This window comes from Protopterus annectens, chromosome 4.part0 (genome assembly GCF_019279795.1).
Source record: "Protopterus annectens isolate FY-2018-M chromosome 4.part0, PAN1.0, whole genome shotgun sequence".
Lineage (NCBI taxonomy): Eukaryota > Metazoa > Chordata > Ceratodontiformes > Protopteridae > Protopterus > Protopterus annectens.
The window spans coordinates 699324681-699352277 of record NC_056733.1 but is presented as its reverse complement, the minus strand read 5'-3'; the positions used below and the strand labels follow the sequence as shown (position 1 = coordinate 699352277).

The following is a 27597-nucleotide window of genomic DNA, read 5'->3' as shown; positions in this document are numbered from 1 at the left end:
TGAGCACCTTGAGTGGTGATCTACACTGGCAACTGCAGGAACAGTTCAGATGTTGAAATCTTTGCAGCAACAAATAAAGGAAACTTTACAAAAACTTACCTTAAGCTCAAGATCCAAACTATGAGAGTGGGAGGAAAAAAAAAAAGAGAAACAGAAGGGCTGGGCACAACCTTCTACCCAGGTGTATGATGTCATTATGGGCTCAGGCAGGAGACACATAGTCATCTGAGCACGAAACTGGAAAGATTAAAAAAAAAGTAGAGCAGGTGATGCCACAGAAGGAAAGTCAAACAGTTAACCATGGCAGAGGGCCTCCATAGTAAGAACATGTAATCATTCATATGCCAATAAATAAAGAAGTACAGGGAAATCTACTGCTTCAGTAATGCACTGGCTTAAAATGTTAGTAAATTTAAAGAAACAGTGTCTGCTTCACCCACTGTAATGTTCCATGCTGCATTACTTCGCCTTTAACCTAGATTCTAAGCACAAGAGGCACAGAACCGTTACAAAGGTAGAAAAAAAAATCATCCACAAAGAACATGGTCTTCTTTCAGATGGCATGGCAAACAAGTGCTGCAGAAGCTTGTACCACAGAAGGTGGTGTGTAAAAAACGTGTCTATGATCAACATGTGCAGTGCAGAAACTGTTTAAGTGGAAAGACGTGTTTATTGGTGCACAGGCATTTCAAAACTGTTTTTAAATGTGATGTAGAGAATGTACATTTTATTCTGAAGAAGTTTGGTTACGAAAGCGTGGATTAAAAGTTTTTATTACGCTAACATCGTGTGGATTTCACTCTGTTCTTCTGCATCCTCCAGTCTGGTTTTTTGGTTCTTGTGGTCATCCAAGAGTATTTCTACCTCTATTTAAAAAATATCCTGAACTTTTGAACTGACAAAACTTCTTTGGTCTTTAATAGGTCCAGAATGGGTCTTCAGACCATTCTTTTCTAGGTAGTAGAAATAACCTGGACTAGAAACCCGTTCTTTTTCTGTGACATTCTATACAGCTATCTTCAAAGACATTAAATGCGGACAGCTTTTTAGGACAGGTGAAATGCCAATGAATTTTTACTTCTGAAACTGTAGTCTGTAACCTTTATGTGATCTGTGCAACCCACCTGCCCTGAACGATACCTTCCCATTATTCTACAAAGGCGGCCAGCCAGCCTCCTATCATACAGTGAGATATAGAAATAAGAGGTTTACTGGTGTATTTTTTTTTTTTTGGTATGTGGGAAGGGAGAGGGGTTGTCAAAGTTGCTCCTATCAGATTACCACTTTTTCTGTTTGTTTTGGGTTCTGTTCTTGTCTTATCCTGCTTAGGAGGAAAGGACTAGCTTTTACTGGATAGTTCCAAACATATCTAGGTAGTGAAGAATGAAAAGTATACTTAATGGATGGCAACGAACTTCTTGAATGCCTTCTTCACAGGGAATGCAAAAATAAGCTTATCTAGAGGGGTGTTCAGGAACTGTTTCCACATGCATTGAGAGGGTCTGAGTCCTCAACTAGGCATGTCTACTAACCTCAGAACCCCTACCAACCACCCTGCAGAAATACCTACAGCATCATAATCACCTATCATGCAGCACCTGGCCATTTGGGAACAGGGATTACACATATCAAGCATTTTCTTTCAAAGGCCCTTACCTTTAATCCTTTTTCCCTTCTATCTTTGATGATCACAGTGGGGCTTCTGGAATTTTAACAAGTGAGACTGGTGACTGAAGGTCCTAATGGTGAGGGTAGCTGAGGTGCAAGTCTCTTCCCCAAGTATTCTACTCTCCCTGTTATTGGGAACAGGGTTCCTAACTGTAGCCACAGCAGATCCCTTGCTAGAATCCACGGACACCACTGCAGGATCCACAATGAGATTTTTGTAAAGATGTTTGTGATCTACCTTCCTACAATAAATGGGATGGGAATCAGACAGTAAAGATGCAGAAGAAAAGGCACACATCTAGGACTTCCAAAACTGCAGTTGTGGAAAGATGCTTTGGTTCTTGAAGGCTAGAAAAATATAGTTGTGCAAGTAAACTTACCTTAACAGTAGGTGTTGTAATGGATTACTGCTGCAGTAGTCTAAGCTGTTTGGGAATCATTCCCCATAATGGCCAGCTTCCCAAGGCTGTGTGTGCCTTCCATGCACTCCAATTGCCAGGAGTACCCAAGGTGTTCCCTGTAAAAGGCAGTTCAGAGCATTTTTGGCTAGAAAGGAGACAAAAGCCCCGTATACTTGTGCTAAGAAAGAAAGTGAACCAAAACTATATATAAAAGGGTAAAACAAAACTCACCCTGGTAACAAGTAGGCCAAGAGGAAAAAATAGGGGGCTACTGCAATAGTGATCCATTACAACATCTACTGATCTGCTATGTTTAAACACCTATACTATGTTCACACATGGATCATTGTTGCGGTAGCCTAAGCTATTCTCGTAGATTCCCACAGCTTTGTAAGTAGTAACAAAAAAGGGAGGAGGGCAATATCAAAGACTAGAAGGCCCCTGAAGGAATGGTCCTGGCAAAGCTTATTCCTGACCTGGAAAAATAATCTAGTCTCTAGGGCTTTGTAAAAGTGCAGAGGACAAAGACATTGCCTCTAAAAAAAACTTCTAGAATCCACCCCTTTCCAAATGCCACTGAAGAAGCCAGTGCCCTTGCTGAATGAGCTCTAACCCTACTTTGAAGTGGCTTATTGTGGCAAACACAACAAAAAGTAATAGCATGAGACACTCTCCTACAAACAGTCAACTTATTCACAGGTTGTCCTTTCCTCTTGCCTTCACAGGAGATAAACAGCTGGTCAGCCTTCCTGAAAGATGAAGTTTTACCAAAACAACATCCAACTGCCAGTGTACATCCAGACAGTGAAGATCTGTTTCAAACTTTTTCTTTGGATTGGGAAAGAAAACTGAAATCAATGATCTGGCTTAAAGTAAACACAGAAAAGACTTTAGGAATAGAGATAGGATTAAGTGCTTGCAACTCAGACACTCACCTAGAAAATGCTGGAGCAATAAGTAAAACGTCTTCCATCTGAAGAACCTCAAATCAACCTCGTGAGCTGGTTCAAATAAAGACAAAAGTAAATTTTTCAAAAAGCACAATTGATATCTCAACAAATAGCCACATGTTTCATGTGTGTGGCAATGTGTAATACCCATTTCAGAAACTGTTCAACTTGACCATTGTTAGAAAGGGGGATCTCAGAGTTGACAAGCATACCTTGACTGAAGAGGTGTAACAAACCACTGGAAAGTAACTCACAAAAAAACTTCCAGAGACAACCAGGCTGATAAGGGTTCTGGTTCTCCTAATGGCATCAACCGGAAAATCTTTTCTATTTGCACGCAAGATTTTCTAGTAGTAGTAAGCTTTTTTGCAGTGTTTAGTACTTGCTACACATCCTTGGGGGGAGGTGCCAAAAAGTAAGAAGAGTCTGTCATCCAGACAGTTAGATGAAGAGTTTCTAGACCAAGATGTATCAAACTCCCTCTGCCTTATGAAAATACACTCTTCACCTGGGAAAGCTTGTGGTAATTTTACTTGGCCAAACTGGGGGAGAAAAGGGAGAACCTCTGTTGTCATGGCTTAAGGGAGTCACCACCACACTTTCTGAACAGGCCTTTATGAATCTTTAGAGAAACCATGGTAATCAGGGCAAAAGCAAACAAGAACATTCCTGTCCATGGGTATAAGAAAGCATCTGACTTCCAGGCCTAACTACAAGGAATCCTGGAATAGAATTCCTTTAGTTGTCTATTCTGAGAGCAGGCAAACAAATCTAGTTGAGGCGTTTCCCACAGTCGGATCCTTTCTTGAAATATCCCAAGATGACGTTTGCATGAGTGGGGGCTATTCTGGCCCTGCTGAGCTCATCTTCTGCAATATTTTGCTCTAATCAGAATGTATGAAGCCTGAAATGTCAGATGGAGTGGAACTGCTACATCCCAGGCTATTCTCTGGCAGTCTGCCAAGAGGGTAGGATTTGGCACCCCTTTATGTATTGAACCCTTGTGGTGTTGTCTGTGTACACCTGCACATATTGTGACCAGAGATATTTCAAGACCTTTAAAGCACTGTTAACAGTCAACAGCTCTCGGACATTTATGTGATTCTGTCCATCCACTGGATCCCACACAGCTTGGCACTTTGTCACCACTCTCCACACCAGGTCTGAAGCATTTGTGGTAACTGACTGGAGGAGGGTCAAAAGGAAGAATGACCTGGGTTGTAAGCTACCTACCATCATCCAACCTCCCTCTTTACAAATCTCATAATTGGAATCCGTCAAGGGGTACAGATGAAGAGTACAGACCAATTGGAGGTACCATTGTATGTTCCTCATGTGTAGTATGGCAAAGGAGAGCATGATTATCATTGGTACAACAAACGACCACATGATTATCATCAGTATAGCAAAGGATAGCATGATTATTAATGATTCCATGTACCACAGAATTCTGAGAAATTCCCTTGCAGATATTTGGCTTGGGCTGGAGAAACTCAGGAAAAAAACTTTCAAACACATCTATGTTGTCTGGGGGAAAAAAGGCTCTTTCCAAGGCCAAATTTAATACACTTTCCAGGAAAGTCATTCTGCGAGATGGGAGGAGAGAAGTTTTCTGCAAACTGATATGAAACCCCAGAGGATTACAACTATCTGAATTAAAAAAAACGAGGGTTAGAAAATCTGAGTCACTCCTTGTATCAGTTTTCCCCTTTCATCACATTTCTTCAGTACCTCTGCTGCAAAAGGGGCAAACAGACTCTCCATATCCAAGGGTGAGATTAAATCTCAAACTTTTTCAAAGTCTCCTCAAAACTGGTTCAAATGCAGAAGCCCTAGTGGAGGAGTCAGCTGCATCATAAGCACATTTTAGGACACATTTAAGTGCTTTATCACCTGAGAAGCAATGGCCACAGAAGCATTTAAATAAATGTTTTACCTCAGAAAGAAGGAAGATTAATCATAAACTTCTGTAAATTCTCAAAAGATAAAAGCAAAAACTTAAACTTATGCTGTTGACTAACACAATAATACAATTTTCTTCCCCAACCAATCCATTACTTCCCCATCTTTGCTAGCAGGAATGGGATTAGTAGCATTAGAAAACAGGTACTTGTGGGTCTGCGGCATCTTATGTAACACATCATACCTCAGAAGGACCAAAGGTTGCTCATCAAGGAAGCTTGCTGCAGTTTGAAAAACATTCTCTACAGCAGGCAATACAGGAGAGAAGGGGAAGAACAAATCATAATACATTTTTTGTGCCATATAGGGACTTATCTGCCCAACAGTAGGAGGACTGCTAACGGGGTGACAGAATCATGGGGCCAGCTAATGAACAGTTTGTTTTGGTGGCAAAAAAAAAAAAAAAAAAAAAAAAAAACCTCTGAAGTAATTTGCCACTCCATCTGCCTTTTACAGGGATAGCCTCAAATGCTGCTAGCTGTTGGAACACACGGAAAGTGCCCAAAGCTTTCGGAAGCTTGCCAGTGCAAAGGGTACGACCCAAATAGCTTAAGCTACTGCAACAGTGATCCATGTACATCATCAGCCTGTAGCTTATCTGCACCTGGGAGAACTCACTGGCTTTGCAGACGAACGTCTCCTTCATCCTGTGAAGTACATCTCCAAAAGAATTATCCCCAGTAAGCAAGGTCTAGAAGACCATCCTCATTATCAGATTCCAGAGACTGCGGACATCTACTTCTAATAAACCACTTCCCTCCACCCCTGAATCAGTGTGTTTGATTCCTTCTGGGGGAGAGGATTTAACAAAATTCCATGAAATCATAAGTCAACCCGATGAGATTCTGAGTGGTGACATGGACGTGGGTAGAGGATTGTAGAAAGTCATCAGTGGCTGCAGCAAGCTGGAAGACAACCATTCTGCTATCTTGTCTTGGACTTGTGACTGCAGTATGCTTTACTGATCTTGGAATGCAGGCAGATATCTGAGACCTTGATGCAGGTCTCCTCTACTTCTTCCTGGACAGGGGTATCTCCCTCCCCTGCCTCTAAAGGCAAGTTGAGTGTTTGCAAGACAGGCCCGCAAAGCAGCTCCATACCTAACCATTACTGCTCAAGAGGACATGCCTTGGACCAAACATGTGGCAGCCTCCAAAAGGATCATGTAAGAGGCCTCAACTGAGTTTGGGGTTGGTACAGAAATGTCAAAAGTAACTCACCATCACTAGTACCCTTGAGCCTAGTGGACTATGGAATTCCAAAGTTATGATGTCAGTCCTCTAAGTCATCAGCTTATTTTGTCACTTTTCCAAAGGCTTCTTTTTCCTGGAGCAGCTGATAAAACAACTAGTGGACACACAGATGTGACTAGCACACAACATACAACTTAAGGAATATACTGTATATACATTCTTAAACTATGGTATACTGACAAAACCATCAGGAAGTTAAAAATCATTTACAGGAACGCAAACAGGCCAAAAGCACCATCAGCCTGACAACACAGTTGGCAATGTATATGAAACAAGTTAACACTGGAGACTTAACAGCCATAAAATGTGTGGTCTTGTAGAAAATAGTAATTTTGAAGTAAACACAGAATATAACCTGATAACTTTAGAAGCACATTTGATACAGACTGGTCTTGCTTACTATAAATATCATATGTAAACAGATGTGTGGTACATTTTGGTTTATGTGTCTTTAAAATTATGTATTTTTTCAGTTTATTGTCTTAATTTGATATTTGTGGCGGATTCTCTACAGATGGTGCAATAGTTTGACCCAAAATTCCTTGAAGGCTTATTTGCCAAGATGTCAGGGTGAGCAATAAAGTATTTTTTCCATAACACTTTTTAAAATGTTGGTTTAACTAGTTTAAAAAAATATACTGCTATCAGAAAATAAGCAAGTGTGAAAAGTTACAGGCCCACACACACACACACACACACACACACACACACAGACACACGTTACATAACTGAAATAACAGAATACAGGCAAGAATCATTGCTTTTCTCTCACAAATAAGTAGTTTGTATCAAGCAGTTCTGTCATTTATCCTTACCTTTCCTTAATAACATGATCAAGTTTGTAAGCAGGTTTGTTCTCTTTCAATCTGTCCACAGTACCCCATTCACCCTTCCCATATGCCTTTCGCAATTTACGGACAAACACCTAGGGAATCAAAGACAGACATATTCTGAAAAATAAATCAATCACACAACACCATAAGAGCATGTCCCATCTAATCCTGGTTCCCAAAACTGTTAAAGATAAATAAAATCATAACTTGCAGAATCATAAGAGTAATTTACAATTAACAGCCCCATAAAGACTATATCAAGATTCCCCCATAATTAATCACAACGATGTCTGATCATCAGTACAAGCTTTAATCTACAGAACCCATGCTACAGTAGCTACACCATTAAACAGGAACAAAGTCTTAAAAGGAGAAACACTTTTTAAAATATTTGTACTATTCACTCAAGGGGCTGTCAGAATAGACAGACTGCATTCATTTGTACTTTTTTGAGCATACAAAGTTTGCAACCTTCATGCAGGGTATAATGTAATAGAGTTCCACAAAGCAGTCATAAAATGTCCTCTTCTGGAAGGATGTAAAAAAAACCTCAAGGATATCTAAGAAATGCAACCAGAAATTAAAACCTCATAACCTCTGTTTAAACTGGAATGGCAAGCGGCTCCATTAGTAATTACTGATTCCAAACAGTGGCATCTACTGCCCTCCAGTGGTCCAGGAGGGAAACAACTCGTCAAATATTCTTTCAAAGCATACATACATTACTATTACTGTGCTTTGTCATTTTATATTAGCACTCAAATATTTTCACTTATTCTGCACCCACAGTCTAAATCAGTGACTCTGAAGTGAGGATCTCCTCATCACTATCACAGGGTAATGAAAAAAGGCAGAGTGATGGTGTTTACTGCAAACTCACAAATATAATTTTAAGCAGGTTACTGTTCAAACAAGTAAACAGCTCAAGTGATAAGAGCCATATCATCAACACCTTAGAAGGCAGACAGCTCTAATTGCTCACACATGACAAAACACACTTTGTTAAGGACTCTAGGAAGGGCAAAGGGCTCCTTACTGTTTGAATCCCATGCCAACATTCTGCCCTTCTTGTAAAAAACATCAGTTTCCACGTGCTTCCAAAACCATCGTCTACACTTACCTTGTATTCACGGAACTTGTTAATGATGGGTTCGTGCAGGAGGAATCTGATATCTTTAAGAAGGTAAAATGTCCTTGGTGCTGTTGAACCTTTGTTGACCTTCTTCTTGTGTTTGGGTTCATGAGGATAAATCCCTTTGAGGATACACAGCCGCCTAGAAAGGAAAAAGCATCAATAATTGCAACAGCTGACTTAGGGCTTAACACACTGGCAAGACGCAAGTAAACAACATAAAAGTTGGAGTGGCCAAGTGTGCACAAAAACATGCCTTCATGTTGCCTGATGCACAAATGTCATGCAGCATTAGCACATTACGATGCATAAAAGGAGGAGAGTATAATAATTAAAACACAGAATCATTGAAACCAGGCTTCTAAATGTTTTTTTTTTTTTTTTTAACAACTGGAAAAAAAGATACGTAAATAGAATGAGACCATTCGACTTTCTGTGCTAAATACAACCAAAATATCACATTTATGACTACTATAAGACCCATGGAGAGGCAGTATCATACAAGAGAAATGTAATTCTCACCCTATTAAGTGTGTACAACAGGGGAAATGGCGACTGCAAAGTCAAGAAAGTGAACAATGAAATATATCAAATAAGAGAAGTGACAATGTACAGTTTTCCTCACGCATTAGAGTAGCAGGTGCATCCCCAGAACCTGGATTTCACAATGTTGCATACATATAAAAGGGACAGAGAAAGATGGCAAGTTGCCTACAAAGCCAACAAGTTTTGCAGCAGACCCTCCCTTATCCTTGCTTACAGTGTCCTGAGCTTCCCCCATGCCCCTTCCACTGTTCTATACTCTGCAATTGCCTCAGACAGTGCATTCCAGACCCTCACACACACTGTGAAACTGTTACTTTTTAAAAAGTTCTTAAGCTGTCCTACCTTCAGTTATAACCCAAGTCCCATTCTACTCAGTCTCTCCTACCTATTCAGCTCCAGTCAGTAATACATGCTCAAATCATAACCACTCTGTGTTCTGCTCCTATACATGCCAAGCTATGTAAAGCTCATCACACCTGTCAGCATAATCTTCCCTTCCCAAGGGAAGGCAAAATTGACAGAACTGGACGCAGTACCTCACCTGCAAGCAGTTAGCCCCAAACATGAGCTCTGATCTTAAAAGCAGTTAGGTATGCTTAACAAGCTTTGTTGATAAGCTTTGCCCTAGGGAAGAAATTAACAAGTTTGCCCCCCCCAGTTTGGGGGATAATGGCAGTCCCATGTACTAGAATACCTTAAGGATCTGACAAAAAGACTGCAGAAAAAATGGGCAAAGTAAGTCACTATGAGATGAACAGTTTGCTCAGACACTGAGTACTGTGCAACCATTAGAAAAAATAACACTGAAGTGCATTCAGCAATGTCAATTGCTTCGATGCAACAGATATGGAGACTGGGGATACAACAAAATATATTCTTACTCATATTTATAACATAGCAAAAGTGTACATGCGAAACATCTGAATAAGTTACATACAGAAATTAATATATTTAGTATTTTGTATACTAAAATAAAGCCATGATCTTCTAAAACCAGTAATATGCATGTTAACACGCACTGCAGTTGAAATGTAAATTAAGCAATAAAATTTGCTTTATAGAGTCACAGTATAAACATGCTATAAATACATTTTAAAATTATTTTTTATAACGGAGCAGTTAATAAACTAAACTGCAAGACAGCAGTTGTTCTCAAATCCTAACATGACAGGTCATAAACTACAATCCGATGTTTTTTTTTTTCTTATCCGATTCTACCGTTGGCTTATCAGATCCAACATCAGCGCCTTTTAGAAGCTGTGGATCCACCAGGGCTCCAATTCCTCCTGTACCCATAACTCTTCTCTTCCTCCAAACACCTCAGATCTAGTTTACACCTGATCGAGAACAATGCGTTTTCGAGGGCTCTGACATTTAATTTCAACTACATGTTTACAATTTGTGTGTCAATGTCTCATCTCTGGCAGCTTACCTCCCCCTCTTAATATCTGTATTTAAAAAAAAATTCCCCAACTTGAAACGTTCATCTTTCTATATAATTTCTTGGTGCTAAGGACTGTTGACTATTTTTTTCTTTATGACAGGACTGTGTTGTGTTTGCCAGTTAGCATGTAGCAGTCAAGGTTCGAATACTCAAAAAGTGTACAGCCTGCAGCCACAAGATTCCGCCGCAGAACCTGCACTCCCTCTAAATCTACTGCCCGGGAGCATCTCATCTAAAAGTTGTGCCTCATTTGGTACCAGAACCCTACAGGGACATAGGGACAAATCAGTATTAAAAAGCCTTATCCCTGCCCAAACAGGCACATCTACCTAGTCTTCAGCCTCCACTTCCACTTCTTGTGTCTCCCCCAGCTAAATCAGGGGGAAAAAACAAAACGGAGAAATATATCATCAGAAAATACAAGACAGACAAGACCAGGAAATGGTCTCGGGTCCCACTGGAACCCTTGGGTCTGGCACCTGACTGCAGGAAAGGCACTCACTGAGATTACTTTCAGTGGCTTCATCTTCCAGGTCCATTCATTCATCAAGAAGCCTCAATGAGATAGATGTCAACAAGGTAAGGAGATTCCTTCACACACAAATTCAGCTAGGGGTTCTTCCAGCAAGGTCTGCATTGGACATTCTGAGAATGGCTCCAACAACACCTCCACTGGCATCTCCTACTCCGGTCCATCCATCAGATCTGACGCCCATCAGTCCAAGCGTCCCAGGAGCACCCAAGTCAAAGCACTCGTCTACTTCAACAGTATCCCTTATTCTCTCAACTCTGACGCCTATGGGCTAAGTCTGAGTCAAAGCAAAGCATTGGTGCCAGGGTTTGAGGTGTAGAATAACTCTGCTGGTGAAGCACTATTCTCTTGCACCATAGCCAAATTATGGAACTCCCTCCCACCCACAATTACCTCCATACCATCATGCACCCACTTCAAAACTTTTAAGTACACCTAAAAACATGCTGGCTATGCCCTTGCAACTCCCACTCTAATAATCACCCACCCCCATCCAACCACTACCTTTCTTTCCACTCCACTAACTACCTTGATTATAGCAAGCTCAGATGCTCATTAGCCTAGTAATTATTATACAGCAGGAACTTCTTATTTTAACATTTGTTAATGTCTGTTATGTACTTCACAGACAAAGATTCTAGTTGTCTACTGATGTACTATGTTCTTCATCTGTAAATATGTTGTAAGTAATTGCTATGTAAATTGTTAATCGCTATGTAATCCAATGTAACTACTGTCTGTTTATTTTAACTGTGGAGCTTTTCTCCCCGGGCCTCCGCTGAAAATGGACCTATGTCCAGTCGGACACTCCCGGTCAACAAATATAAATAAATAAAATAAATAAGATTGGACACCAAAACTTTCAGAACTGTCTTTTAACCTCAGCTTGGCTCAGTTGTTGACTTCAGATCCTGGGCTGGGATAGGGAAGGCTCTAATTACATCCTGTTCTGAGAGTAGGGTGGTCTCTTTTTCCCTGACCTCTGCCTCGGTGTTCAAGGCTTTCAAAAAGGTTCTTGTCGAGCCAAGAGAAGAGGTGCTTTCCACATGCTTGGCCTCATTGCAACCCCTTTTGGACACGGCATCTAACTCTGCATATACAGATTGACGGGGACAGTCAGCTTCATTCAGTCTAAGGGCTGCTCACCACACGAGCTCCCAGTCTGACTCTGACCCATCTTCAGAGGCCCCAATGAGGCAAGGTCCCAAAAATCAGAGTTGTAAGAGGAGCCATTTGGATTCCTCACTGGAATCAATCACAGGAAACACAGACTTGGATGAGTGAGATCAATCCCAAGATCCCTAATAGAGGACATAACTATCAGAGATATTTTGGAATCGCTGAAACAATGAGAGGCCTGATTCACTAAATATACTCTCCCACAAGGAGGCTGTATTCGAGCATTTTGGATCTTGTGTTTCTACCTCCTGGGTGGTACCACCTGCTGATGCACTTATACATCTGGTAGCTCAGTGGGCTTGGAAGGACTCTGATATGATGAAGCCAATTCCTAGGAAGCCAGAAAAAAATCTTGGTGACACTAGACGACAACAGCACACTGGAGCAAGGGTCCCCCAGTATATTCTATGGTTGTGGCAACAGCCACTAAAAAGGAACACTCTGAAGAGAATATGTCTGTCTATCCTACTAATAGGGAATCAACAACTTTGGGTAGGTTTGGGAAACAGAAATATGCATCATGGACTTTCACACACAGATTGCTGAACTACCTGGCCCACCTGACACATTTCCAGAGGGACCTGACTTAACTATGCAACTCAGTAAGTCCCTCTCAGACAACCTAGACAGACAAGACATCCAAAAAACAGTGGTGTCTCAGTTGTCTACCTTACAGTCAATGTCCAATGCATCCGTATGTCTGCTTTCTAATTCAGCTGAGGTCATGATGAGAGCAGCATTACTGGTATAGCCATCCACTGGCACACCTTCTTAATGACTCTCTTGATGGTTCCATACTCTTCAAACCAAAGGTTAAGGAAACTCTCACCAGGAGCAAACAAGACGGGAAGATCCATTTTGCTGTAGGATATCTGCTTCTGTAACCCCTCAGAGAGCCTTTTCCAGGAACAGGGGTGGTAAGAAGATAGGGCTCAGAAAATCACAGGAGTTCAACCAGAATGCTATGGCAGACACGTCTTACTGAGGCAGAGGGGGGAGCAATTACAATGGAAGTTGCCCTAGAGCCAGAGGCAGACCACAGAATCAGGATTTTGCATTCCTTTTACTCAAAAATCCTTCCAATGCTTCTGAAGGATTGCCCAAACTGCCACACTCTGGATGCAGTCAAGGGGGTACTTATCCTTGCACCCTCAAGCCTAGCAGGCCATCACATTAGATACTTTGGTATTGAAGATAAATCACCAGAGGCTACATTATTCCCTTTGTTTCCCCTCCTCAAAAGAAACTACTCCCACAGCACCACCTGATCAGATGGAATCCCAACTGCAGAAGTCTCACTGCTGCTAGAAAAAAAAAAAGTCATCCAAGCAGGTCCCCCTAGTCCAGGTAGAATCTGGAGTCTAGTGACTGTTCAGTCCATTCTACCTCTTCTGGAAAAGAGAAGACAGGATGTGCTCTACATATCTCCATGATGCAGACTGCCAAATCAAGATGGCAAGGCAATCCAGGAGAAGATTTTTCCATTTCAGTCTGGGAGCCAATCACTTCCAATTCAGGGCACTGTCCTTTGGTCTCACCACAGCCCCCAGGGTGTTCACCAAATTCATGGCAGCGGTTGCAGTGCATCTCACACTGCCAGGGTACCGGGTGTTCCCATATTTAGAGGATGGCTCCTCACCACCCCAACCAGGAACCTTCTGGTCCAGAAACAGGGAATATTCTTCCAAGTTCTTCAGGAATTGGGAATCACAGTCAGTCAATCAAGCAAAGAGCCATCCGATACCCACATATCACTTCATACAATGCCACCTGAAAAAGAGGAAATCAGATAGCCATCCCCCCACAGTCCAAGATGAAATTTCTGAGTCAGGCAGTCTATCAAGTTCTCAAATACTCTTGCCCCCTGCAAACGATGGGGCTGATGGCTTCAACAATAACATCAGTTTCCCTAACCAGATACCACATGACAGTTCTTCAACTGACCCTTTCTGTACAGTGGCTCCAGCTATCGCATCCTCTTCCTGCCCTGATTAGTCTAATGCCCATTTGCAGATCTCACATCAGATGGTGGTTAAACATGGATGCTTCCCTTCTGGGGTAGGAGTGATGAGACAATTTGAAGGAAGATGGTCCAAGGTTTGTGGTCACACATGGAGGCCAATCTCCACATCAATGTCCTGGATATGATGGCATTTATCCTAGCTTTGCATGCTTTCCATGACTCTTTCCCCAATTGTGTGATCTTCATCCAGACGGACAACATGGCAGAAATCTGATGCATCAACAAAAAAGGCAGATCCCATTCATATCCTTTATGCTGGGAGATCATGAGACAGTGTGGCAATGGGCGACATATGTACATCGTTTTCCCATAGCAATACATATCCCCAGGGACTTCCAAAGTATTAGCGGACAAAATGAGCAGATCCATCTTTCTGCCCTATGAGTGGTCCCTCAATCAAGCAATAGCAAATCTTCAGCCACTGGGGTAAACCGTGTTGCAATCTTTTTGCTTCTCACCTAAACATATGCAGCAATTATTTTTCCCTAATCCATCTGCAGGGATAGTCACTGAGCATACCTCTCAACTGTACAGATTTTCGTAGAATATCCAAATTTTTGCCTCACAGTTTTGGTACATTTTCCATAAAACTGTGGTTTTCTGGCAAATCATTAAAGAATGAAGTCGGAAAATGACAGACACGAGTTTCAGACTTCATACCTTTCAGAAAATTCATAGTAATGCAAAACCTGTTGCTCTTATAAACTTAAAAAGGTGACAGAATACTTAAAACCTGCCCCTATTTTTGGACTTTCGTACAGCACATTATTTATGGCTTTGCCAAGATTTTTTGCTTCAAGAAGTTGAGAGGTATGTCACTGAGGGATGCTGTAGTCCACAACTGGCCCACTGGTCCTCTAGATGCCTTTGCCCTCTTGCCTCTAATAACAAAGTTTATTAGAGGACAAGAAGGTGCAAGGTGAAGGATACTCCTCATTGCTCCTTTTTGGCCCCAGCAAGTTTGGTTCCCCTTCCTATGGCCTCATCTAGTACATCGTCCCTGGACAGTTGGAGTACTGTCCAGATCTTCTGACTAGCACATGCAGGCAGCCTCTCCCAGACCCAGAGACACTGAAGCTAAATGCATGGTTCCTCTATGTTAACAGCGGTCAGAGATGTCAGGCTTTCTGTTCAGGAAGTTTATATTTTCTCAGCTTCACAAAATAAGTACAAGGAAAGTTTAAAAATTGCAAAAGTATTCTGTCACAGGCAGCAATAATACGTCCTTCCTTGTTCTTAGAAGCTGTAACAATCCACAACGCACATCGGACAATATCCAAGAAAATTCTTTTATTTGTACATCAGACACACATAAATGGATCAAGCGCTTTCATCCACATAACGTGGACTTCATCAGAATCAATTAACTAATAAATTCCACTGTATTTAAACACAATTTGGCGCCAATTCATACTACATTCTTAAAGAGATCAACACTTACTATAATACATAAAGTAAAATAATTAATTAACTAAATAAATATTCTTGCTGTAAAATAATACGTACTAGATCTGCTAACATAACACATTGCATACATCAACTAACTTCCCTTTTAGTACTGACCAAATGTAAAAAGTATACTTAAAAGTATATATAAGGAATTATATATTTGTATGTAATTAATAAAATGTCATAAAAGATTCATAAAAAAATCAATACTAATTCTTCCTATATACATTTAGATGACAATACCAATATGTGTAATGTTGGGAATAACGAAATGAACTATTTGGACAATTTTATTACTTTTGATGTTCGCTTCGATCAAAATGTACAAAAGGAAGTTAAATCTGCTGTTAAACATATTGATGGTAGTCATGGTACTGTACGTGATATGATATACCAAACTGGTAAATACCTTAATATAATTAGGGGAATTAAGGTTGACAATGCTTATCTCAATCAATGTTTGACTATGCATATAGTGCCGAAAGGACTTAGATTTTTTAAAATTCCTATGGGAACTGAGTTGGATAAACAAAATTGTAGTGATTTTGAAAAACTGTTTGATCAATTTGGTTTTGAATTTATGAAACTGCTTTTAAAGAAAAATGATGAAAAATTATGTGTATATATTGACAAAGTGGAAAAGTTAAACAAATCTATTTGTGATGATTTATTGTTTGAACAGTGGAAAATTTTGTATCAAAAGCAATTTAGTGAGGTGAATAGGAAAGCTGATAGTATCATACAAAGAAAATATAATAAATTAACAAGAGATACTAATGATTATAAAAACAAGACAGCTTACCAATGGAGAAAAGGATATGGAAATAATAATAGATTTAATAATAAGGAGAATAATTATGATACATATGGCAATGATGTAAATTTTCAAGAGGGAAGGAAACAACCAAGGAAAATGAATGGTGTGAGAAAATGGGAATGGAGGGAAAACTCGGCAAATCAAAGATGGGGTCGAGAAGAGTATCACCCTCCACAAGGACAATGGAGGGGGAAGTATTAACTATTAATGCAAAAGAATTGTTGCAGCATGAACATAGTAGTGAAAATAACAAGAGTAAAGAGTTAAGTGAACATGTTAGTATTATTGATTCAGATGATATTATCCATCAAAAAAATGACTTTTTTGTATATAATTATACTGATAAAATAATTACTAATGAATATTTTACTTTATTCTCTAAAGGTATGAAATTTGTGCCTAATAATCAGTTTAGAGTGGTGGATAGCATTACTGAAATTAAAAAATATCTAAGGAAACTTAATTTAGCTTTGCACTTTCGGAATGAACCTAACAAGAACGAAGCTATTGAAAAAATTAAGAAAAAAGTTCATATATTCCTCCTAGTAATCCATATATAGGGTTATATGAAAAGTTAATAACCAGAGACATATATATGTTAAAAAATCATGTTCATAAGGAACTATACAGGAAAACAAATATGAATGAAAATGAGTTAATTTCACTTAATAATATTACAGAGGACAGGTCAATTAGAATAATGAAGCCAGATAAGGGGGGTGGGATTGTTATTTACAATCGAGATGCATACATCAATAAAATATATAATATTTTAGTAACTTCTGGAAATTATACATCTATTTCTTTGAATGAAATCAACATAGGATATAGGCGAATAGATTTATTTCTGGAGGATATGCTTTTAGATGGTAGAATTACTTTGGATTTCTCCAAGTATATGAAAGTAGAGCATCCTTATATGGCGACTATTGTAGGAGTGCCAAAAATACACAAGGATTACCATGACCCGCCTTTTAGGCCGATCATATCCGGGAGTTACTCTAAGACATTCCCTATGGGAGTGGTGATTGATGTTTGGCTCAAGCATGTTTATGAAAAAATTCCACATATGATTAAAGATTCGTGGATTTTTTTAGGGAATTTAACACCTGATTTATGGAAAGAGGGTCTAATATTTATTACTATTGATGTAGTTGACCTGTTTTCATGTATACCAAAGGAGCAAGGATTGGAATATTTTTACAATAGTATACGCAACTATTCACAGCTTGATTGGGAACGAACTTTGGTTATTATGGAACTTATGAGCATTATTCTAGATTACAATTACATCTATTTTGAAGGGGAATATTATAGGCAGACCCGAGGAGTGGCCATGGGTACCGCGTGCGCACCTATATATGCGAATTTGGTTATGTTGGACTGGGAGAGACAGTATATATTTGAGAGTGTCAGTATTACAAATACATTAGATACTATACTAGATTTTTGGACGACATCTTTATCTTATGGGATGGTCAAGAAGAGATGATAGAAGAATTTATAGGTTATCTTAACAACACTAGCCAGTTTTTGAAATTTACGTATAGTGTTAGTAAAGAAGGTCTGGCTTATTTAGATACATTCATATCCAGCAATAATGAGGGATTTGAATCGAGGATATATAGAAAAAATATTTTTTCCAATAATTACTTAGAATACAGTAGTAACCATCCATATAAGACGAAAAAAAGTATATTTAATGGTCAGTGTATACGAGCAGCTCGAATGAGCTCAAAATATGATAAAATGTTGGATGAAATAGAATTTATAAGTAGCCTATTTATTAATAGAGGGTATCCAATCCAGCTTATTAATGAAGTTAAGGCATTGGTTATTAATGAATGGGGAAACAAGTACTTCCCAGTCCTAGGTAAACCACTCAGACAGGGTATAGAAAAGGATGTTAAATGCGAATATAGAAGAGCATGTATTTTAGAGTATACATCGTAAACAACTCATATTAAGAACATAATGAAAAAATATTGGAACATCCTTTCTTTGGATACTGAAGTTAGGAAAATAGTGGGTGAAGCACCTATTTTTGTGTTAAAAATGGGTTTGAATTTAAAGTCTATTCTGGAAAGGTCAGAAAAGATGTACAATATTCCTACAAAGCATAGAGGGACATATAGGTGTGGTAATTGTAAATATTGCCATTGTATAATGGAAGTGGACCATACAACATTAGAAAATATCAATAAAACAAGAGTAAAATTCATGAGAGGTAATTGTAACACACAGAATGTAGTATATTTAGCCAAGTGTGTATCATGTCCAGGTTATTACATAGGAAAAACTGAACGTAGGTTTAAGAAGAGAATATATGAACATCTGTATGACATTAAGAAGAAATGTCAGAAGATTAAGAAGAAAGACAAAACTAATGCATTATATAGGCACATTTTATCCTTTGACAATAGACATCAATTCAGATTTGCCATTATTGAGATAGTTAATAATAATATGAGGGGAGGAAATTTAGGGATACATTTAGCAGCAAAAGAAGCAAAATGGCAGATTTTGACAGATGCCACAACTCCCCCGGGTTTAAATGATGGCATCTCTGTAAAACCGTTTTTATTAATGAATTACTAAAGCATATATTTATTTAAAATATTTATTATATTATATACGTAAGCATTTTTTAACATATACTATTTATTAATTATTAGTATTTTTAAACAAACTTTTAATTATTTATTCAGATTCACAATTTTGTGTTCATGACAGAATCTTCGTATAGGAAGCGATCCATCTTTGTCCTTAGGCACATTATATATTAAAAGAGTATTATAAAATGAGTACTTTAAGAAGTATTAAACATTAATATAGTTATTGTCATCTAAATGTATATAGGAAGAATTAGTATTGAATCTTTTATGCCATTTTATTAATTACATACAAATATATAATTCCTTATATATACTTTTAAGTATACTTTTTACATTTGGTCAGTACTAAAAGGGAAGTTAGTTGATGTATGCAATGTGTTATGTTAGCAGATCTAGTAAGTATTATTTTACAGCAAGAATATTTATTTATTTAATTAATTATTTTACTTTATGTATTATAGTAAGTGTTGATCTCTTTAAGAATGTAGTATGAATTGGTGCCAAATTGTGTTTAAATACAGTGGAATTTATTAGTTAATTGATTCTGATGAAGTCCACGTTATGTGGATGAAAGCACTTGATCCGTTTGTGTGTGTTTGATGTACAAATAAAAGAATTTTCTTGGATATTGTCCGATGTGCGTTGTGGATTGTTACAGCTTCTAAGAATAAGGAAGGACGTATTATTGCTGCCTGTGACTGGATACTTTTGCAATTGTTTTTCTAGTCGTTGAGCCTTATTAGGATTAAAAGTTTAAAAATTGGCAAATGGAAGAGGTTTTCAGTCTGGACAACCTCTAAACAGACAGATTCATATTCAGCTCTTCCCTCTTCTATTCCAGACTTTGTCAGATCTTTTCCAAAAAAAAAAGGTGTCTAGCTTTTCAACAATCCAGGTACAATTAGCTACTTCTAATTTCTATATTGGATACAATCAGACTGCTACAGCTTCACTGAACATTTCAAAGGGCTTTCTGAAAAGAATCTTCTTACTGAGACCTCCTATAAGGGATCTATTCCCTCCACTGGACATAACTATTGTGCTTCAACTGTTAACAAAACCTCCCTGCAAGCATGCAGCTAGAGCAGATTTAAAGTATCTTTCTTAGAAGACCATCTTCCTGGGAGCCACCACTTAGGCAAGATGGATCTCAGAGTTGTATGCACTTTCTAGATCTACAATAAGGACAGGGCTTCTCGAAGAACAAATCTCATTAATTCCACAAGTGGTATCCAAAACGAACCTTAATCAAAACTAACTTAGCGGTATTCTTTCCAAACTTTTCTATCAGAGGCGAGTATACTCTGCATTTATTAGCTGTTCACAAACAAGTGAGGTTTAATTTCTACAGGACAAAAAGATTTTAGATTATGTAATATCCTGTTCGTAGCTTTCTTTTGTGCCAGGTTAGGCCAGAGTGTTTCTATAGTCACACCGTCAAGGTGGCTTTCAGATTGTATAGCTTTTGTCTTCAAAAAATTATGTCTTTATTTAACAAAGAGCTCAGTCAACAAGGTATGTTGCTACTTCCTTCATGCTTAAAGTTCCTAATGACGAAATTTGTGCTGTAGCAACCTGGCCCATGGTCCACAAATTCACATCCTATTACAATCTGAATGTACAACCAAAATCCCATACATCTTTTGGCTCCACTATAGTCAGGAATATCATTCCTTGATACCTCCCAGGGATTTTTTTAGCTGAGGAATTTGTCCCAAAGGTTGAAGCAGATGAAAAAAAGACAACACTGGATATGAAAGTAATGTATACACCATTAATGAAAGATCCAGGTTGTCTTTTTTCATACATTTCAACATCCCTCCCTCCAAGATTCTCAGCTGGTGCTCCTTCCTGACTGAATGGACCTAACCAGGAACCTTATTATACAACTCATTGGCTACAATTTCTCTAGGGCATGTCCTGATATACATAATTAAGTTTTATTTTTTTTCAAGATAATGAAAATTTGCTTACTGATGCATAGGCAAACTTGATTCAAGGTATTTAGAGGAAGAAAGGCGTTATGGGTAGGGGAGGAGTCAAACCCCTGGATCCACAACTTCTAAAGGGTGCGTGGGTCAGATCCAATAACCCAAAGGCTGAACCAGATGAAAAGAACTCAACAAGGACCTATCATTACAGTGAGTACATAACTTTTATTTACTTTCCATCCCCTGTAGACATGTACATCTCACATATCAAGTGCAATTATGTAAAATATCCTACAGAAAAGTCTTTTTTTATTTGCTTAAAGCTTCATTAACAAATTATTTTAAGGCCAAAACCTGGGGGAAAAAAAATGAAAAATAATATACTTGCCATAACACTAGATCTACAGGAATAGGTCATAACTCACAGGATTAAGGCCACATGTATTATGACCACTTAACAATCCAACTTTGTCAGGACCCTTGGTATCACCCATCTCATAATACAATAAACTACTACCCCTTTCTAAAAAGTGTATATAAACATATAAAAGTACAGATGTGCAAGTTGCTCTTGCTAGAAAAGTTGATGTCCGAATGATCACAGTTGCAGAAGCCTTAGTTATATGGGTTATATCCTCCCAAGGATACAATGGCAGGCCAACTTTCCAAGATTCAGGGCACCTTCTATGCACCCAACCTGTCAAGTACCTCAAGCTGGGCTGACTAAAAAACAAGTTTAGGCACAAAACCCTTGAGAGCTTTACTGCCACTGAACAGTACAGTCCTCTGAGGCTTCCAAGATTTAATGGTCAGCTTGTACTTTCTTTGCTGGGCTGACAAGTTCCCTTTAAGGGAAAAAAAATTCCACTTCTATAAATTTTGTTACCGTTTTATTACTTTCCTCTTAAAGAAAGTTATTTTAAAGTTAGGAGCATTATTTAACAGACTGTCTTGAGATTGCATCATTCTTATAAAATGGAACACTAATTTTTGTCTGTTTGCAAGTAATGTAAACTAACTGAAAACTATTTTCTGTGGAGAAATTCTGTATTTTTTCAACTGTGGGGATGCCACAGTGCTTCTTACTGTGTTTTTTGTGTCAAAAAAATGTTATAGCCTGGTAGTTACTGACATTTGCTGCTTTTCTTACCCAGGAAAGAGACACTATTTTCAGCTTGACCACAGAACAGACCACTGATCCAGTCTTTCCCAGGAAAGAGGCATCATTGTCGCAGACGACTGCAAGCTGGGAGCCATTATTAACAAGACCAAAACTTCAACCTTAAAGTCTATCTTCTTCTATATTCACCAACTCGAACATCCAAGAAGAAACAACGCGAATAAGAAAAAACTCACTTTAATGAACAAACAAAGCTTTCGGGAATAACCCTTCTTCAGTGCTAGTAAAACAATGAATAAACTCATCACATATATATTTATACAAAACTATCACAACCATATGACACAGCCGACCTATAAGAATAAAACTAAGAACACAGCTATTAAAATTTAAAAACACAGACCTTAGATGAACAACTCACATATGAACAAATAAATATAATCAAAAATGTAAAAACCATAAAACGAAACATCAAATATTCAATATCAATTTACATTTCTATTTTATTTTTATTATTTTCATTGTTAATGATACTGCTTTTGTCTAAATTCAAGTATGGGTTTAATAGTAATCATACTATTTAAACCCGGTTTCGTGTCTGCATGCAGCCTTATAATCCATTTATACTCAGCAATATCTAACTTATTAATTATATCTCCTAATCTCAGACTCTTCTTCACTATTTCAAGAACTTTAAATTTAAAATTATGTGTTGTACCCTTCTCAGTCCTATGTTGTACTAAGGCGTTAGAAGATGCATTTCTTCTCATTTCGGACTTGTGTTCAATTATACGCTCTTTCAAAGCTCTAGAGCATTTTCCCACATAAAAACTTGTGCATGGTCTACATGTAACCAGGTAAATAACCATAATACTTCTACAAGTTGCCTGACATTTCATTTCATATTTAATCTTATTTACTGGATGTTCAAATACTTTATTTGTACAGATGTCTGTACAACAACTGCAGGCATGACACGGTATCGTACCAAAATTAAAAGATGTTACTTGTAAACAGTTGATCTCAAAATCTTTATAGCATAATCTTTTCTTTAAGTTATGCTTATTTTTATACGAAAACCTAGGCTTACATCCTAATATTTTCCCTAATTTCAGCTGAGCCATTAGGATACACCAATTCTTTTTAATTACTAACTCAACATCTTTTGTCATATTATTATATGTAGTTATACATCTCAGTATATTATCGAAGCCATTATTCATAACTTCTGAAGTTATACATTCAGTAATGAAGGGGGGTGCATAAGTATCTCTATTATTCAAAACATTCTCCCTTATTTCATTAACATACCTCCTATTATAACCTCTAGTTTGAAATTCATGACAAATGAGATCCATTTGTTCCTGACATTTATTTTCTTCTGTATTTGCGTCTTTCAGCTTTTCCCGGTTAGGGGTCGCCACAGTGGAACTCCGGTCCGCTAATGATTGGTAGTTGATTTTTACATGCCGAGTTACCAGCTCTGACGCACAACCTTCAACAAAGGTACGCCCATTCACGCATGTCTCCACGCAGAAGACGCTCTAGTTGAGAATCGAACCGGACAGCATCTTACTGTGAGGCGACAACGCTACCGCAGCAGCACCACCACCCCGGGTTATTTTCTTCTGTATTAAGTGTACTAATTCTTAGCAGTTGGCTTTTAACAATCCCATTGAATATATGACGTGCATGCATGCTCTTTGCATGTGTGTATCTATTCACCTGTACATTTTTCTTAAAAACACGTTTCCAAGTTATTATTACTGCCTTTGTACAATTCAACATCCAAGAAGGATATCTTAGTTCTAGAAAAGTTAATTGAAAACTTTAGGAAGTTAGTTGTACTATTTAGATAAAAATAAAATCATCCAGTTCTTGTTCATCACCCTGCCATAGAAAAAAAACAATCATCCACAAAGCGCTGGTAGAAAAGTACATTATTCTTATATCTATTATTTTCATTAAAAATATATTGCATCTCCCATTGATTAAGCACAATGTTGGCTTATGTATTTGCCATGGGAGTACCCATGGCTACTCCTGAGAGTTGTAAATAAGATTGTTTGTTAAACAAAAAAACATTTTTCTCTAATACAATTTCTATTGCGCTACATATAACTTCAATATCTCTCCCTCTCATACATGAGTTAATACACAAAAATTTGCGAATTGCATCAATTCCATAATTACTGGGTATAACAGTAAAGAGGGAGGTTATGTCCATAGTTACCATAATTGCAACTCCCAATATCACCCTCCCAATCCAACCACTACCTTTCTTTCCACTCCACTAACTACTTTGATTATAGCAAGCTCAGATGCTCATTAGCCTAGTAATTATTATACAGCAGGAACTTCTTATTTTAACATTTGTTAATGTCTGTTATGTACTTCACAGATAAAGATTCTAGTTGTCTACTGATGTACTATGTTCTTCATCTGTAAATATGTTGTAAGTAATTGCTATGTAAATTGTTAATAGCTATGTAATCCAGTGTAACTACTGTCTGTTTATTTTAACTGTGGAGCTTTTCTCCCCGGGCCTCCGCTGAAAATGGACCTACGTCCAGTCGGACACTCCCGATCAACAAATATAAATAAATAAATAAATAAACTCACTATTCCTATTATTATTATACCATTGATACAGTTTCTTTAAAAAAAATCGCCTGATTCTTTTATATAGCTTGGGCATAATTTTAAATATTTACTTAGCTTCTCCAATAAATACGGAAAGAGGTTCAGTTGACCAACCCCTTCCCGACACTATGGGGTTGATACTGTCATGAAGTTAAAAAGTTCTAGGGAAATATCGCCCTGCGCCTGTAGGTCATAGATGAACATACTAACATTACTAATAATTTTCCTAACTTCAGTATATGAAATTTCTTTAAAATGTTTTTTCATCATTCAGAAAATCATACATTAGCGTATTATACTTTTCCTTGTCAAAAATCACTATCGCTCCTCCTTTATCAGCCTGCTTAATATTATTATTATTGTTGGCCAAAGCTTTCAATGCAAGATGTTCATGGTATGTCACATTAAACTTCCTAGAATTCATTCTACATTTAATTTCATCATTATACAATTGTCTCAATTCATTCTCACAGACAGTATTAAATGCATTAAGAATGGGGGCATTATTAGGAATAAATACACTTTTCTTCTTTAGTTTGTCATATACTTCATTATTAACTCCCCCATACATCATTTTTAGTCTGACATTCCTAATGAATGCTTTTACGTCTGTCAGTGCTTCAACAATAGTGTCATTACCGGCCGGTATAAATTGTAGGCCTTTATTCAAGGGGTAAACCTACGATCTCCCATCCACTCGTCAAGATTTCTCTTGAAGAGGGTCATTGAGGGACTCTGCCTAACATGGATTGGGATTTTGTTCCAGAGTGAGGGGAGCCTCTGTGATATGAATCTGTCCCTCCAGCATGTCCTATTTATTTCTGTGCTGAGGTTTAAGTCCCTCGAACGTGTAGCTCTAAGGGATTTGGATTTCCTGAGGTGGAGCATGTCCATTAATTCTGGGTTGGACATGGCTTTATACATCAGGCACAGATTGCCTCCAAGTAGGCGGTAAGCAACTGAGTAGAGCTGGAGTTTCTTTAGCCTAACTGCATCCCTTGATCCTCTTGGTGAGGTACTTTTGAGGTCTTTCCAGTTGCTGCAGGTGTCGGGTACAGCACATCCCAAATGAGGCATTGTATTAAATGATGGGCCTGATGAGTGATGAGTAGAGGGGCACAATGATCTCTCGATCTAGATGTGAACCCTTTCGTGATAAGGTGGGCTATATAGAAGGTCTTTCTAACCACTTTGGCAATGTGATTGTCAAAGGAGAGATTGCTATCTACTTGAGTCCACAAATCCCTAACTACTTCTTCCGTACTTAATGGATTACCACCTATGTGGTAATTTGTGGGCACTTTGTTTTTCCCAAAGGGGATGACTATGCACTTTTTGGCATTTAGCTTAAGGCCATGGCTCGGGCACCAGTTATCCGTCTCTGAGAGACCCTTTTGGAGGATGTTTGTATCAGTCGGCGAGTCGATTATGGCACCCAGTTTGCAGTCATCTGCGAACTTGGTCAGACATAGTCCCTCCCATGTTAGCCTGTACCTCAGACAAATATATACCGAACAAGAGAGGTCCCAGGACTGAGCCTTGTGGGACGCCACTTGTAACTGGTTTAGAGTCTGACATGGCACCTGCAATTCTGACCATGTGGTTTCTATCCCTGAGCCAGTTTGCAACCCATCTTGTGACATAGGGGTTGATATTTAAGCTGGTGAGCTTATTTATGATGCCCGAGTGGGGTATTGTGTCGAAGGCTTTTGCGAGGTCCACGTAGGCTGAGTGGACTACCTTCCCTTCATCTATGGCCTTGGTGACTGTTTCAAAGAAGTTGACCAGGTTCAAGAGGCAGGATCCTTAAAGCCGAATTGGGTAGGATCCAGTGTTTGGAGGTTCCCAATGTCTTTGTTTATGAGTTTCATGATGATACGCTCCACAGCTTTGCAGACCAGGCTAGTCAGGCTTATAGGGCGATAGTTTCCAGGGTCCGTTGTGGCACCACCTTTGTGGAGTGGGATCACTGTTGCTGTACGCCATTCCTTGGGTACATATCCTGTAGTAAGGCCGAGATTGAACAGTGACTTTATGTGAGGGTTCAGTTTTTCTTGGAGTTCGTGTAAGCCTGAGACACCGTCCGGTCCCATTGATGCTGTGTATTTTGCTTTGGAGAGGGCAGCTCTCACCTGTGCATCTGTGATGTCAGGGAGGCTACACTCTGTTGGGACAGACATTTGCTCTTTTGGGGGGGGGGGGTTTGCACTGAACCTGTCTGCCAGGATGCTGGCAATGTCTTTGGGTTCAGTGTATTTTTTGTCATTTTGAACTAACTCAGAGCATATCTGGGAGTTGCCACCCAGGTTCCTGACATAACTAAAGAAGGCCTTGTGATTATCTTTAGCATCTTGTGCAATTTTTCTTTCGAAGCTGGCCTTAGATGATTTTATGAGGGATCGTAGCTTCTTGCTAGTAATGATCAGAGATGCCTTCCCTTTTTGGGATTTTGCTCTATCATGTAGTAGCTTCCTCCATCCGTTGTATAGCTTATTTAGGGCTGGGGTCCACCAGACAGGTCTCCTGTCTTTGGAGGAATGAATCTTGGTTTTGTTTCGGATAGCACGATCCATGCATTCCTGTAGGTGTTCACAGAAAGTGTTTGTAAAGGATTCTGCAGTTTGGGCCATATTTTTCACTGGTCCGGGGGCTTTGAAGGATTCTACCTCGGTTTTGAGAAGTGTGAAGTTTGCTTTTGAGAAGTTCTTCACCGTGGTTTCCTTGGCTGGGGGTGGGGATGGGATATGGATGTCCAGTGAGATTAATTTACGGTCAGATCTTACCAATGAGGGGTATACCTCTGGTATGGAACATAGAGTCCCCATGTTGGTGATGATCAGGTCCAATATGTTTTCCCCTCTTGTGGGAGTGGTGACCAGTTGTTCCATAGCATTTGAGTTTATAAATTCTAGGAACCGTTGGGGGAGGGTGTTGGGGCTTGAGTAGTGCTCCCAGTCTATGTTTGGGTAGTTGAAGTCACCCAATATAATGGTGTTTGGAGAGACCTTCATATTCTCCAGTGTTCTCAGGAAAGCCGAGTGGGGTTCCTGAGTTTGGGAGGGTGGTCTGTAGCAGGCTACAAACTGAAAGGCAGTTTTG

At 38.8% G+C, this 27597-nt stretch overlaps 1 protein-coding gene across 1 annotated transcript in view; it reads right to left on the bottom strand.

The window, feature by feature from the left end:
• The window catches only part of PES1 (pescadillo ribosomal biogenesis factor 1), a 773399-nt gene that overhangs the window by 658278 nt on the left and 87524 nt on the right, over positions 1–27597 (bottom strand). Inside the window, exons 3-4 of the mRNA XM_044068668.1 lie at positions 8188–8341; positions 7050–7159 (exon numbers count right to left, since the gene is read on the bottom strand). Coding sequence (XP_043924603.1) covers positions 7050–7159; positions 8188–8341 — 264 coding nt within the window. The remainder of the gene's footprint in view (positions 1–7049; positions 7160–8187; positions 8342–27597) is intronic.